The sequence below is a fragment of the Paracoccidioides lutzii genome, assembly GCF_000150705.2.
Source record: "Paracoccidioides lutzii Pb01 unplaced genomic scaffold supercont2.16, whole genome shotgun sequence".
NCBI classification, from domain to species: Eukaryota; Fungi; Ascomycota; class Eurotiomycetes; order Onygenales; family Ajellomycetaceae; genus Paracoccidioides; species Paracoccidioides lutzii.
In genome coordinates this window covers 1-14,108 of record NW_015440962.1, presented here as the reverse complement: position 1 = coordinate 14,108, position 14,108 = coordinate 1, and the positions used below count along the sequence as shown (strand labels likewise).

Below are 14,108 nucleotides of genomic sequence, written 5' to 3'. Positions count from 1 at the left end.
TGGGCACCCATTTCCCTATCATTCGATTTGTTTCCGGAGGCTCGTATTCAAACTCGTTTTTTAACTTTCTGTACGTTGCCGCTAATTTTCCTAGCCACCACTTATTCTTCAACAGGAGAATTAAATGATGCAACAACGGCTTTGCGATGACATGCTGTTCATGCATGCGTTCCCGTCATTATATCTTGCGGACATGTACGGAGTGCAGTACGGAACATTTCAACCATACATGAAGATGGGCAGGCACATACAATCTTGCTGATTGTACAGGGGGCATCATCCATCTCAGATCAGAATAAAACTGAAATATAAAACCCATTGCCCTTAGCTCGATGCGGGAAGCTTATCTGGGCAGGGGGGAAGAAGGACGAGGAAGATGGCGATGTTTGAATTGCGATCTTCCAATGCACTATTATATCATTACTGGGAACCTCAAAGAAACTTCGATCTTGGCTGGGGGAAAGCGTGAAGAGTTGTATGCGGAAGTGCCTGTTCCGAGTGCTGCATTATTGGTCGAGCACAGGACGGAAGGACTGGATGAGATCAATATCTCCCGCACAGACGTGAATTCTAGAGGCAGAGAAAACCAGGAAACAAAGAAAGGATTGAAAGGTGAGTTTATTTGCAACAAAAACTCTTGCTTCCTTTTCTTGGAGGAACTGAGTTTCTTGAGATTGTGATACAGAACATCTTTCACAGCACATGATGATTGATTGTGGTAAAGGAGCTCATATCGTGTAGCTATCAAATCATATCTTATATGACTAAAGCAAAACTTCCCAACACATAACCAGTGAACAAGAAATCTCTATCTTCAAACTTTGCTTGCAGATAACGCTTTGAACAAAAGATTGCATGTAATACTAAATCATATATCTTAATTGAGGCTCCTGTGCAATGAACATTGAGATCTTAGGGTCTCAACACTCAATTTTCATCATTTCCCCCTCTTCTATGATAGACGAGATAGGTCTATTGGCTATTGGTCTATTGATGAAAACGATTACCGATTGGTTGCTCAGCACATGCAAAAAATATATATATATATATTTAAGACAATAAAAAAATAAATAAAAACAAAACCAAAATTAAACTAAAAATAAACATAAATAAATAAAATAAATAAAAAGGGACCTCCAATGACCCTGCTTTCCAGCGAGAACATTGGTGGTCTCCAGCTTCTCGGTTGCTTGAACCAAAGCCCACGAGAGCAGCGACGGGAAGGTCGTTGCCCTTGGGTTGGCATTGCTTGGCGAGGCCACTTTCGAACCAAGTTGGACTGCATTACTCCGTACAGCCATGCACGAACGATGGTTCGGAATATTTTTTTGATGTGCATATGACGCGACCCAGATTGAATAAAGTGCAACTTTGACCGGTGGCACCCGGATTGCCCTTTGGGATCGACCAGACCAATGGCCAGGCTGGGTTGCTTGAGTGGATGGCAGGTGAAAGGGAACCAGAACGCATTGCATTACATCAAAACAAAACACAAATCTTGCGTGAGACAGGTCATAACTCGGGATTTTCGGACCGCAGACCGCGGCGATGGATTTTCCGTGAGGGTTGTACATGTGGCGCCAACCGTGTTGGATGTGATACATGTTTCAAGAAAAGTCAAAATGTGACAGGAAGGTTGGCCAAGATGACGAATGGAAACCGTTTAAGCGTATACAACCGTCGTCTAGATCCCCATTGTTCTGAGGGGGGAACTTATCCCGTGCCCACCCCTTGATCTTACCGCCACGCTTCCTTTGTCCCGCTCTCAAATTTGAGACGAAGCAATGTCGAAAAAGTCCCACACCAAAGAGCTTAGAACCGTTGAACAGCTCACTTTCACGATCGGCAGTTTGTATTTCTTTTTAGAACCCGTTTAATTTAAAAGACAAACCCCAAAGAAGACAGCTAACTCGTTATGATTACGAGAAAAAGGTCCTAAAACAATCCAATGACTAAAGAACAGGTTTCCATGGGCGAGTAACATCCATCGTATCAAATTTTGAAACTGGGTCTCGAAAGTCAAAAAAGGCTTGACGACGGGATATTTCGATTAAAGTTCAACAACGTGTTGACTAGAAAATCAAAATACATGATTGAACAAATAAACTGGGATGATCTCTGCCTGCAATAATCTTGCAAAGGGGGTTCGTTTCTTTGAGGACGGGCGAGTGGATGCCAAAAGCAAGGGAGGGGCTTGCCAAGATACGGCGAATCAGCAAAGAGGCTGCGGGGCGGATCGATTTTGAGTTTCGTTTCATTATTTAGCATGGACTCTGGGCTGCGTGGCTAACCCTGAACAGCTTTTAGAATCTGTGGGCGTTGCCAAGTGCGGGTCTTATATTGTCTCCTGTGGACCGATGCAATGCTACGATCGGATGGTGGCTTGCACATGTGGTTGTAGGCACATCGGAAAAAAAATGGAGTATCCACGCTAGGACATTTATCATCATCTACTTTCTTCCACTTCTAAGATGATGATGATGATGATGATGATGATGATGATAATAATAATAATAATAATAATAATAATAATAATAATAATAATAATAATAATAATAATAATGATAGTAATAATAATGATAGTAATAATAATGATAGTAATAATAATGATAGTAATGATGATGACGATGATGATGATGATGATGATGATGATGATGATGAGTGTTAGGAAAAAGAACAAAGCCCATTGACCGCCGAATTAGATCTCATGTTGCCGCAAGCCCCTTTCATGCGGTTGAATACCTTGGGTAGGGAGGCGATCTAACTAAAACTGACCACTCCTCATACAATGGGCCCATGTTTCATACTGTGAAGATACAGGAACAAAACATTTCAGACCAGCATAATCACAATAATTAATAATGAACTAAGATTAAATAACTATTTAAAGAGATTTGAACTATTAGCTACCTTCCTACAGCGGAGATGGGATATCCCCTAGGAGCAGCGGTCAAGGTTCATTATCATAACTCGGATTGGGGACCAAGCAAGGATCTGGCATCGACAATCTCATCAGCTGTTGCAGAATAGCTTATCTATAATCACCGGATCGTAGAATAGAATTGAAACAAGCCAACCATAAAATTGTGAACCCGATTCGAGGCTTTCATAGATCCAGAGATTCCATGAAGGAACATGAAAGAAGAACATCAAAGAGCAATGATGCTTCAGCAGCATTCAATGGTGGTTTTAGATTAGGAACTCAATGTGTGAAATTAAAACTTACCCGGGTACGAGGGATCCTTGGATACTGATACTGGATACTGGGTACTGGATACATTGGATACACTGGATACTGGATATACTGGATACTGGATACTGGATATAACTGGATACACTGGGCACACTGGATATACTGGGCACCGGATACTGGATACTGGGTGCTGGGTGCTGGATACAACGATACTCCGTAACCTGTACTGTAAAACGGGTACAGTACACTCAGTACAGCCATCGGGGCTAGACCAAGAACACCCTAGCCCGATCTATCTCCGTACTGTGCGATGGGCCATGGGCTGACCCAGATTGCGCTAAACTCGACTCGCCCCGTGTCCCCACGGCCCAAGGACCGCAACCGCCGGCCGGCGCTTGGGCAATTGGCAACGGGCTATCTCTTTCTTGTCTTGAAGATGTGAAGGCGAGAGCAAAAATTGTGGAGCATCAGCATACAGTTCGTTCTCGGAGACATGGAAGACGACTCTCTGATGGGCATTCCCATGTTTCTTCGTGGGATTTTTTCAGCTGGGGAATTAATTCTAACCATGATTTTGTTCACGTCTCAAACCGAGACCTTGATCCCAGGGCGTGCGTTCTCTGGAATGGAAGAGAGTAACTCGAATCCTATTATTGGTCTCATTGGGGGGAAAAATACCTTTTCCGGGTCGATCAGGAATTTGGAAAATTTGGTACCGCCAGGGAAATGAACCGTCCGGGCGGAAGGGGGAAGAATGGGAAGTTTTCCTCCTTCGTCAAAACTCCTCATAGATCAGGATTTGTTGGTATTACAGATCACTGATTCAATGCCCACCTCGCTTACAGAATCGGGCATGGCGCGCCCTTGGTACCCTCTCTCTCAAACAAGTCGACAATTCGCGTTTCTAAAGTAACCGGCTGATCCATGGTCCCGACAAAATCTCTATCCACCAGGATCTTGTTTACATCATTATTCTTTTAAGTTCCACCAGAGGCTTCGATGATTGTGGGATCTTGGATCCTTTATTCCTTCGCCAAGTACGAAAGGTCGGCTATCAAAAGTTTTGACTCGCGCTAGAATTTCTCTTGTCTCCTTAGCCAACTAACTGCCTAAAGTTTTTTACTAACTAGTTAATTTTAGGCATAAGATTCCCCAACATTTCAATTTGGATTAAACGAAATTTTAGCACGAGTCAAAACTTTTTGATAGCCGACCTCCGTACTCCGTTCATGTAATACAAGATACGTTCGAATTAAAAAGCTCTGATACGCCACGACAAAGGACTACAAAGGCTCCTTTTTTCTATTTAAAAAAAAAAAAAAGAAAAAAGAAAAGAAAAGAAAAGAAAAAAAAAAAAAAAAAAAACCCTCTCGCTTCAACCAGAGCTATTCTTTGGTAATCCCTGGTTTCGGATATTTCTTCTATCACCGGCAACAAAGGGGGAAATCAAATCGACTTTAAATGAAATCATGGGCACATACATACCTGGTCAGCCAAGACCCTGTTCCAAGCTTTCCTTCCAGAAACTCCGAAGGGACCCCTACCTGTTGAGACCGGGAACCCCCTGGCGAACGGTTTATGCCACTTGATGCGGCACCTTGCAATCCTGGCCAAGTTTTCTGGTCTTGTGAACTGGCGCCAAATCTTTGATATGTTTTAGTGTCTCCGCCATCACCGCCAATCCTTGCTGTCTGGCCGTTGAAAATGGTGCTACATTACTACGTATGGTGGTTGTCAATACCGGTATTCGTAATTTTCGTAGGATACTTCCGTACTAAATATGCTAACTATAGAAAAAAATATGTGTCATCTTGATACATGTGAATTTCGTCGATCTACGGTATGTTGTTGACCTGAATCATCCAATGATTCGTTTCCAGAACAGAATGTTGGGACTGCTATGGGCATAAAGAACAAGGGCTGATAATGGAATTACAGCGCATTATTTTCAGCATTTTTTATGCTTACTGTTGATAAGATATCATCCAAGCTTGTTCAAGCCACTTCCTACAGGCTGGGAGCTGGGATCTGGAATGGCATTTTGCCATTCAACAGAACTTCCTCGTTCCCTTGTGCTGTCCGAGACACCTCGCTTTTCCGTAAGAGGCATGGCATACGATCTATCGATCTCCACGCCGGGATCGATTATTCGACCATGGTATCTGCACGACCTCTTCCAAGCGATGATTCGATATTCAACACTGTCAAGGCGCTTTCGCTTCACGAGATCCCTGTCTCCCACCTCAACCTTCCAAGCAGCCACACCGGAGCAGGCTGCAGAGCTAACTAACCACGCCAATTGGATTGACAAGGGCGGAACCCCCATTCAGCTATCCCAATTCTATTAGATTCGCCCGAGCAGCAACCTGCACTGGTTCGGTTGGAGGGTCAACCGATTTTCAAGGCAGAACAAGAAAACGGGCTGCACCTAACTTCAAAAGGTAGAGTAGTAGTGGTAGTAATAATAGTAGTAATTTTATGTATGCACCATGACTTTTTGCTGCGATTTGTTCAGCGATTTTATGGTTGGGTTCGGTTTTAAGTGTCATTCTGAAGCTGAGGACCCGTAGAACTTTAGCAGACGAAAACTATAACGGTGCATCTTCCTTAATAAACGACTCGGTAGGAAATGGGACTATATTTTGGTAGCGAACTTCGCTAATGACTCGACCCAGGATTTGCTTTTTTGTGTATTCGGACCCTTGTTAATTTTGTTGCGTTTTTTCTTTTGATATAGGGCTGTCTTTTGATTCCCAGGACGGGTTTTCATCATCGATACAACATTGATTTCCATAACCCACACAAACAGCAAGAGGAGGAATGTATTTTCCCCATGTTTCAAACTATAAAATCTCCGGGTAGTTTAACTGCGCCAAAAGGCACCAAAATAAATAAACAAACAAACAAACAAGTAAGTAAATAAATAAATAAAATCAAAGTAAAATCAGACAAACGTACAATTTCATAGTCCCGGTAAGCTGTGGTGGGTTGATGAGCGCGCGTGCGCGAGAGAGAGAGAAGATCCACACCACTAATACTCTGGTTAAGTTGATAGATATGCTTCTCTGTTCATACCCACTGACTAGCAAATTTAGGTTATCAAGGCCAAAACTTCACTAGGGGAGCTGGGACATCGAGCGCCGAATCAGTCGTTGCCTCGAATGACCTCATAGCCAGCGAGTATCCATACTTGATGGATGAGTGTTTTTCTTACGTGGACAGGACGGCGCGCTGGGGCTTGGTTTGCGTGTACATACAATACTGGGGGAGGGGATTTGGTGGGTGGGATTACGCTGGGGTATATTACCACCCATTATTACAAAATCCATCACGGCTCCAGTGCATAATCATTCCATACCCAGTTACCGTATGCCCAATACGGTACGCCGTATACGCACTTCAAGTACCCAGCTCCCAGCTCCCAGCTCCCAGCTCTCCCAGCTCCCAGCTAGAGAAGATAACAAGGTACCACACACGCACCATTCCATTCTGCCAGATCTGCTGGTCCACCCTCTGCTCCCCATCCAGAGTTCAACGCTGCTCCGACTTCTTTTTATTCCCCCGTCCTCCCACCCCCCTTAACGCAGCCCCCCCTCACCCCCCTTAACTTCCCCTGACCTCTCTTGACAAGAGTCTCCCTTGCTCCATCGCTCAGTTGTCGGGTGTGTGGGTGTCCTTTTGCCTTGATTTTTACACCCTATCGTTTCTCCGCCTTAATTGAACGTCTCATTTCTGTGTGTGGAGTCGAGTCATCAAATCTCATACTTCCACTCTTTTTGTCTGTCGCCGCCCTGTGTATCCAGAGACCCATAACATATCCGCTTCCCCTCTTCCCCTCCCCCCCCTCTCCTCTCTCCCCGCCTTGCCCCGTTCCTCATCACGACTTCCCGGTCCGACTAGTTCCTAAATACGTCGTGTGCTGATCAGGTAGATTTCCAGCCGGGGGTTTAAAAGAGTAAATAGGCGGTCAGGGTTATTTAATTATCAGGTCTCGTTGAACGGGACAGGGCACAGAAAGGAATGTTGTTGCACGTATTTGATGGTCTGATCTGATATCGATCCGCTCCCCCCCTCTTCTTAGCCCGCCAAATCAGTTTTGCAATTTTCATCTCTTCGCTGTCTGTGAACTCTTGGAGGGTATGAGGACGTCTCCCACACTACCAATATCGGCCAGCAAATCTCAGATCACCCTAAGATCTCAAACGTCTTAACCCACCGATTGCCCACTATTCAGGACGGCAACATATTTTTATAGCATCCTCTCGCCACTTACTTTTCTTTTTTTTATCTTCTTATATCTTATTCGACCTAGAATCTTCCTTTCTGCAGGGGCGGAAATAGGAAAAATATCTTTTTTAAGATTTTGATGCTGAAGGGATTATTTGCTATTGCTTCATTAGAGGTGTTCCCAAACGTGGCCTAGAAGACCTAGGAGGCTGGTCTTTCTATTTGTTGGATACCATCCTGATTTTGGAGGCGATTGGACTTGGACGGCTCGCCGCAGTGTCCGAGACGGCATCCGGAGATTAAGAAAGTGAAGCTTTGCAGTCCTCCTTCTGGGAAGAAGATAATTTTTTTTTTTTTTTTTTTTTTTTTTTGGGGGACGGGAACTTGGGTTACCGGTTGTGCTCTCTGGAAGTGTGCCAAAATAAAATAAAATAACTACAGGCAACATGGGGACAGTGGAATCTGCCAGGGATTGGTCCGACCATACGGTTTCAAGTCCGCTGGCGAACCCGCACCAATCATCGGGACAGGATGTTGAAGGTATCAGGGAGCAACGGGACAATTATCATATTGGAAATGCGTCTAGAGAGTTGCTGCCGTCAATTGCACATTTAGATTTGGAAAATAGCTCCAGGGCTGTCGGCAGGGCATCTGCTGATACGAGACGTCCTGGAGAAGATAAGGACCAGAGGCCGCACAACCAACCTCTGCATATTCCTCAACGACAATCCCTTCCCTCAATACATGAAGCGTTAGGCTCCGCCCCCTTTGGCTTGCCTTCCAATTCTTCCTCAGCCAAACCGGGGACACTACCCACTTCCATATCGCCAAGCGTCGCACGTCCTTCTCTGGACGGACCTTCTGGGCCCTCCAATCCATTTTCAAGTGGCCCTGGATATTTCTTACGGGATAACCCTTTCGCCGCACACCAGACACTTCAGCGTGGACAAACTCAGACCGAGGCCTCTCCATCGAGCCTAGCTTCAATTCACTCCCACGAATCTCGCAATCCATCGATCCTGTCGCTAAGCTCCGGCAAGTCACCCACTCAGAGCTCTAAAGACGGGGCTCCATCACTGTCAAACTCCCAATCTTCCGTCTATGAGCTTGTTGGGGCGTCTTCCGCAGGTCCAATGTCCTCTCCGACTAATTATACGACACCGTACCCTCCAACAGCTCCATATGGTTCACAGTTTCTCAATGGTTCATCTTCGCTGCCATACTCATCTGCATCTTACGACATGCGGGCTTCCTGGAAACAACACGCTATTGATCCGGCACGGATGGAGGATGTGCAAAGCACTCGATCCAGTGCTGGTCCTGGTTCCCACATGGACTCTGGTAAACGGCATCTTGAAGGTTATGATGTGGAAATCGTCTTTAACGAGGTACGTGTCTAGATAGGCTGTCCTTCGTTTCAGCACACCGCTCGCTAACTCTAGCAGATTATCGAACGGAGCAGCGCAGCAATAGAATTTGCCCGTCATTTCAGTGCTAAAGCACACCAAAATAATCGATCTGTGCCTGCAGCAGGATCGATGCCCCAGCTATCAGAGATCGATGAGCTTGCACAGATTATCCGAAAGTCGGCTGAAGCCTTGGACAAAATTCGATGTTACGTCGTTGAACAAACGCTGGCTGAGCAACAGGCAGAACAACGAGCACAGACAACAGTTTACCAACGGCGTGGGCCGTACAATGATGACCAAGCGGCCGTGTACCGGGAAGATTTCAAAGGTGGTGGAGGCGGTTTTGCGGGCGGCGATTCCAAAAAACGACGAGGGGTACGTGAACTCTCTCTTACGACTCTCCACCGCCCACCTTTAAATCCATATCTTATCAGAATGGAACAACAGTTCTAATGGTTTCCTTTTACTCTCTAGAAAGCTGCCCCACCGGGTCGTTGCCACAGCTGTAACCGAGCGGAAACCCCGGAATGGAGACGCGGGCCGGACGGCGCGCGAACGCTTTGCAACGCCTGTGGCCTACACTACGCCAAGTTAACCCGGAAGTTGGCTGGCAGTAAGCCTTCCTCGCTGGGATCAAATCTGAGGCCAAAGAGCGGAGCTGATCCCAGATCACCAACAGAACTTTAGACACTGCTATATACTGCATACTTCTTCCCGGGGTGTTCCATTGGAACAGACGTCGTTGATACTGAAGATTATTCTATTTCTCATCTTGGACTCTGTTCTAGAAAAACAAGAAGTTGTTGACACCTCCTTTCTCCCATCCTGATCATGGCTTCACTCCATTGCTTCCACTCCCAAAAGATTTTAAAAACCAAGCTGCAATGATTCTATTACAGCTTTGTTGTGCCTTTATATATAAAAGAAGTTATTGGATCTCTTTTGTTGCCTTGCTCCTGCCATAAAGTTTGGCTCTTAATTATGAAGTTCATTTTCTCCTTTCATCAGGAGGGAAACTGGTCATTTGAGAGGGTGTCACAACGTTCCCTTTTTTTTATTATTTCCCCCCCCCCCCCCCCCCCCTTGTATTTTCAAATCAGCTTGAAAGTTCTCTGCCCCGGTATAAACTGGAAAGAAATTGTTCCGCCCTTTTCTTTTTTTCCTTCCTGGTTTTGGTTTCCTTTGGGAAATCCTTTTTGAAAAAAGGTAATTGGAAGGCAAAAGCGACATTTTTCTGGAATTTCTTCTCCGCCCCCCGACCTAATGGGTTGGGGGGGAAAGAAAAACAAAAAATATTAAATACTTATTACACCTTTTTTTCCCTAAACGCTCCTTTTTCTCCCCCATTTTTCCATCGGCATCATATCACAGGTGAAACGTGCCCCATTTTTCTTAATACTTCTTAAAATCTCCCCTCATATTACACCATTGATGAACTCGAATCCTTGAGTATTGGTGTGACTGAAAAGAATCCCCCTATTGGATTTTGATATTCTTCGATATCATTGTTTTTAGGAGATTGAGATTTACCTTCCAATTCGATATATATATAATATTATTGCCCTGCTGTGATTTGGCAATAGGGAATGGATCGAACCCCCCATTACTTTGAGAACTTAAGAACTGTCCGATAGCCTCGCTATTATCTTTGAATGCTTAGCACCTATTGGATCTGGGTGTTATTCGCCACGCTGAGCTTGCGCGTCCCCCCAGCTCGAAAAGCAAAAGCGACCAACCAGGTGTGTTATGTAGCTGTTATACAGCAGGAAAAGACGACGTCATAGTATCAAAAAGATCCAACATGAAGCAGCAGGGTAAATGGTATTCTTCTGTAAAAACATATTGGTAAATAACGTCATGACGTTGATTAGTTATGGTGTATTTTCTGCTCTGGTAGCAATATGCTACGAGAAATGTAGGAGATTTCTCCATAAAAATAGCACCCCAACACAGCTTCTGGTCTCTCAGGATGACGTTCATGAAGCTATCGCGAGCATAGGCAGACTTGGAAGGACCAAAACTCTTTTTAAGGGCAAAACACCCTTCTAACTCCTGCCGTATGCCTGGCATGTACACATATATGATATCATGAGAGGCCCGTTTGATGTTCAACCGTGGTGTGGTAAAGTTGAAAATCTCGATGACACCAACAAGGCCAGGCCGGAGATGTCAATGACGTCAAGCCCCTTGAATGCTGAGACGAAATGTGAGCGATTTCGTTTTAAGATGTAGTTTGGGATAGATGAGTCATTTGGTCCCAAAACCTTCATCGTTTCCAGAAAAGAAGCTTGGGAAATGAATGTTTTGTGTCTGGGGGGAGTCCAGCGCGTCGATTACCTCACCCCACCACCCCTCTCCCTTTCGCCCCCCCCTCCTCCTCCTCCAAACCCCAGGCAGCAAAGATACAGCAGACATCAGAATACAGTCAGGCACAAGCAGAGCAGAATCCAAGGGAAACATCTGCGGAGAACTAGCCAATCAACAAACGCCCTAAGAAGGCTCTCTCTAGCACCGTCGTCGAAATGGTAGTGGCTGAATCGCAGCACCGTGGACGCCCACCCTCGTATAGAGCATGGCTGTCAGGCTATGTTAAGTCCAATTTGAGAACTATCCAGTTAACTAACAACGAAGTCGAGCGTTGAATAGTTTACTGCTTCTCAATCCGGGATTTTAGGCTGCTCGATTCTTTTCTTCCTTGAGAGGTATAATAAGTAATACAGCAAAACTGGACCTTCTGGACAACATTTCTTCATCCTTAAAAAACTATTTTATTACACTGATGTTCTGACACTATTTTTGTCTAATTGGATTTATTGATTTATTTTCAATATTGCCCTGGGCGAAATCAATACACAAGAGTTTCCGTCTTTGGCATTTCCTCAAGGTGTTATCCTTCGCAGTGCTACATCCATTAGTTGATCCTCAGGGTTTTTTAATTTATCAACAAATACACAGGACCAGCTATGTACCGGAATCCATTCGCGGGCTACGTACCGGAATGTGGTTGTTGGTTTTTGGGTCCTACTTCACAAAGAAATCTTCTCCCTCAAGTTGATCTTAAAGTTCATTCCACCATTCTCTCCGCCTCTTCTAGAACCACGTTGACTCAGACCTTTATTAATCCAACGCCAGGAGAACTGAAAGATGTCAAGTACACTTTCCCTCTGGTTGATGGCGTCAGTGCCGTGGAATTCACATGCGAGATCGGAAATCGAGTAATACGTGGGATCGTCAAGGAACGTGAGGAGGCGAAGGCGGAATACCAAGAGGCCCTGAAGAAAGGGCAGAGAGCCGCCCTACTGGAACAATCAGTCGCCGCGTCTGACACCTTTACCAGTAGCATCGGAAGAATCCCAGTGGATTCAAAAGCGGTTGTGACGATTACCTATCTGGGCGAATTGCAACACGATGCTCAGGCTGACGGCATCCGATTCAGCATTCCAAGCATCATCTGTCCCCGCTACGGCATTAATTTTGTCGAACCCCATGAACGGAACGAGTTCTTGGTCGACCTTGTGCGGAAAGGCGCCATTAACATCACTGTGGATGTTTCAGTGGATCAAGGGTCGATCATCCGGAGACTCCAATCTCCGAGTCATCCAATAGCGATCACGCTAGGCCGGACATCAGTTACTTCGCAAGATGTATTTGAAACAAACCTCGCTTCTGCAACGCTCACAATACAGCAAGAGAATGTCTTTCTCGACAAAGACTTTGTGCTGATTGTCAACACAAAGGACCAGGATATTCCAAGTGGTTTCCTGGAAACACATCCGAGCATCCCTAACCAGCGAGCGCTTATGGCAACTCTCGTTCCGAAATTCAACATCCCACCTATTAGCCCGGAAATTGTGTTTATAATCGATCGAAGCGGGAGCATGGATGGAAAGATTGGTACACTTCAAGCAGCATTGAGAGTTTTTCTCAAGTCGCTTCCGGTTGGTGTCACGTTTAACATCTGTTCTTTTGGCTCTTCGTACTCCTTCATGTGGAAGAAGAGTCGGAGCTACGATGATTCCTCCCTCAAGGCAGCGTTGAAATACGTAGATTCAGTGGCTGCTGATTTTGGAGGAACAGAAATGCTCAAGCCAGTTAAGGCCACGGTGGAGAACCGGTTCAAGGATTTGGATTTGGAAGTTCTGCTGCTCACTGATGGAGCCATTTGGGACCAGGAAACACTCTTTAAGTACATTCACAAGGCAGCGTCGGATAAACCTATTCGCTTCTTTACTCTGGGCATCGGGGATGGTGCTTCTCACTCCCTCATCGAGGGCATCGCAAAAGCTGGGAATGGGTTCGCTCAATTTGTCAATGACAATGAACCACTCGATAGAAAAGTGGTTCGCATGCTCAAAGGAGCACTGACTCCACATATTAAAGACTATACTGCTGAAGTGGCGTTTGAGAGTGATGATAGCGAGGAATTCGAGATTATCGAAAAATCGAATGAAACTCCCACTGGAGACAACTTTCGTCTACCGCAAAGACCTTCTGGAGACACCATGGACGTGGATTCCCAGGGACAGGATACGAAGGAGCCAATCTCTTTGTTTGACCCTTCTTACAAGGAACCTGCTATCCAGTCGTACAGCGTCCCAGTTGATGCAAATCTTCCTAAGCTTCAGTCTCCCAAGCTGCTCCAAGCACCGTACAAAATACCCTCTCTCTACCCATTCAATAGAACCACAGTTTATTTTCTACTTTCGCCGGATGCTCCTAGTTCAACACCTAAAGCACTGATTCTCAAGGGCAACTCAAAGCATGGTCCTTTAATGTTGAGAATCCCAATTGAAGATGTTGGCCAGGGATTAAATATCCATCAACTGGCCGCCCGGAAGATAACGCGCGAGCTAGAAGACGGTCGAGGCTGGATATACCATGCGAAGAACTCGAAGGGACAATTGATAATGGACGAGAATGCAAGCAAAAAGGATGCTATTGTGAAACGAGAGGCAGTCCGTCTTGGACTTCAGTTCCAAGTCTCTGGGAAATATTGCTCCTTCGTTGCCGTTGAGTCGACCAGTGATGGGGAAGCGGCATGTCCAAAGAAAGACACGGTGTTAACCCCAGACGACATTGACTACCGGTTTCCACCGGATAAGGAATATAATAAAATTAGGGCATGCGCTCAGAATACCTACAATTATTCAGTACTCCAGGGACAAGTCCAAGTGCACGGTGGTGGTTTGCTAGGTGCTGTTGGTTCTGTTGGCTCTGCTCCTCGTGGTGGAGGCATGTCTGCGTTCTCTAGGATGACCGCCTCTCTGGGTTTCAGCAAG

The 14,108-nt window shown here is 45.4% G+C and overlaps 4 protein-coding genes across 4 annotated transcripts; 3 read left to right on the top strand and 1 right to left on the bottom strand.

Annotated features, from left to right (window-relative positions):
• Window positions 1–332: 332 nt before the first annotated feature.
• PAAG_05821 (hypothetical protein) lies at window positions 333–741 on the top strand (the record flags this gene model as incomplete). Its single annotated transcript, XM_015845688.1, has 2 exons — window positions 333–612; window positions 686–741. 2 exons carry the CDS (start codon window positions 333–335, stop codon window positions 739–741), a joined length of 336 nt encoding a protein of 111 aa, XP_015699914.1.
• A 4,028-nt stretch (window positions 742–4,769) lies between these two features.
• On the bottom strand, window positions 4,770–5,519 carry PAAG_05819 (hypothetical protein; the record flags this gene model as incomplete). Its single annotated transcript, XM_015845687.1, has 2 exons — window positions 4,770–4,903; window positions 5,198–5,519. 2 exons carry the CDS (start codon window positions 5,517–5,519, stop codon window positions 4,770–4,772), a joined length of 456 nt encoding a protein of 151 aa, XP_015699913.1.
• A 2,347-nt stretch (window positions 5,520–7,866) lies between these two features.
• On the top strand, window positions 7,867–9,516 carry PAAG_05818 (sexual development transcription factor NsdD; the record flags this gene model as incomplete). The annotated part of the gene is made up of 3 exons (XM_002791984.2): window positions 7,867–8,808; window positions 8,866–9,204; window positions 9,304–9,516. 3 exons carry the CDS (start codon window positions 7,867–7,869, stop codon window positions 9,514–9,516), a joined length of 1,494 nt encoding a protein of 497 aa, XP_002792030.1.
• Window positions 9,517–11,792: 2,276 nt separating this feature from the next.
• Window positions 11,793–14,065, top strand: PAAG_05817 (von Willebrand domain-containing protein; the record flags this gene model as incomplete). Its single annotated transcript, XM_015845686.1, has 1 exon — window positions 11,793–14,065. A coding segment is annotated over one exon (2,271 nt), but the record flags the coding sequence as incomplete, so codon positions are not given.
• Between the last annotated feature and the right edge of the window lie 43 nt (window positions 14,066–14,108).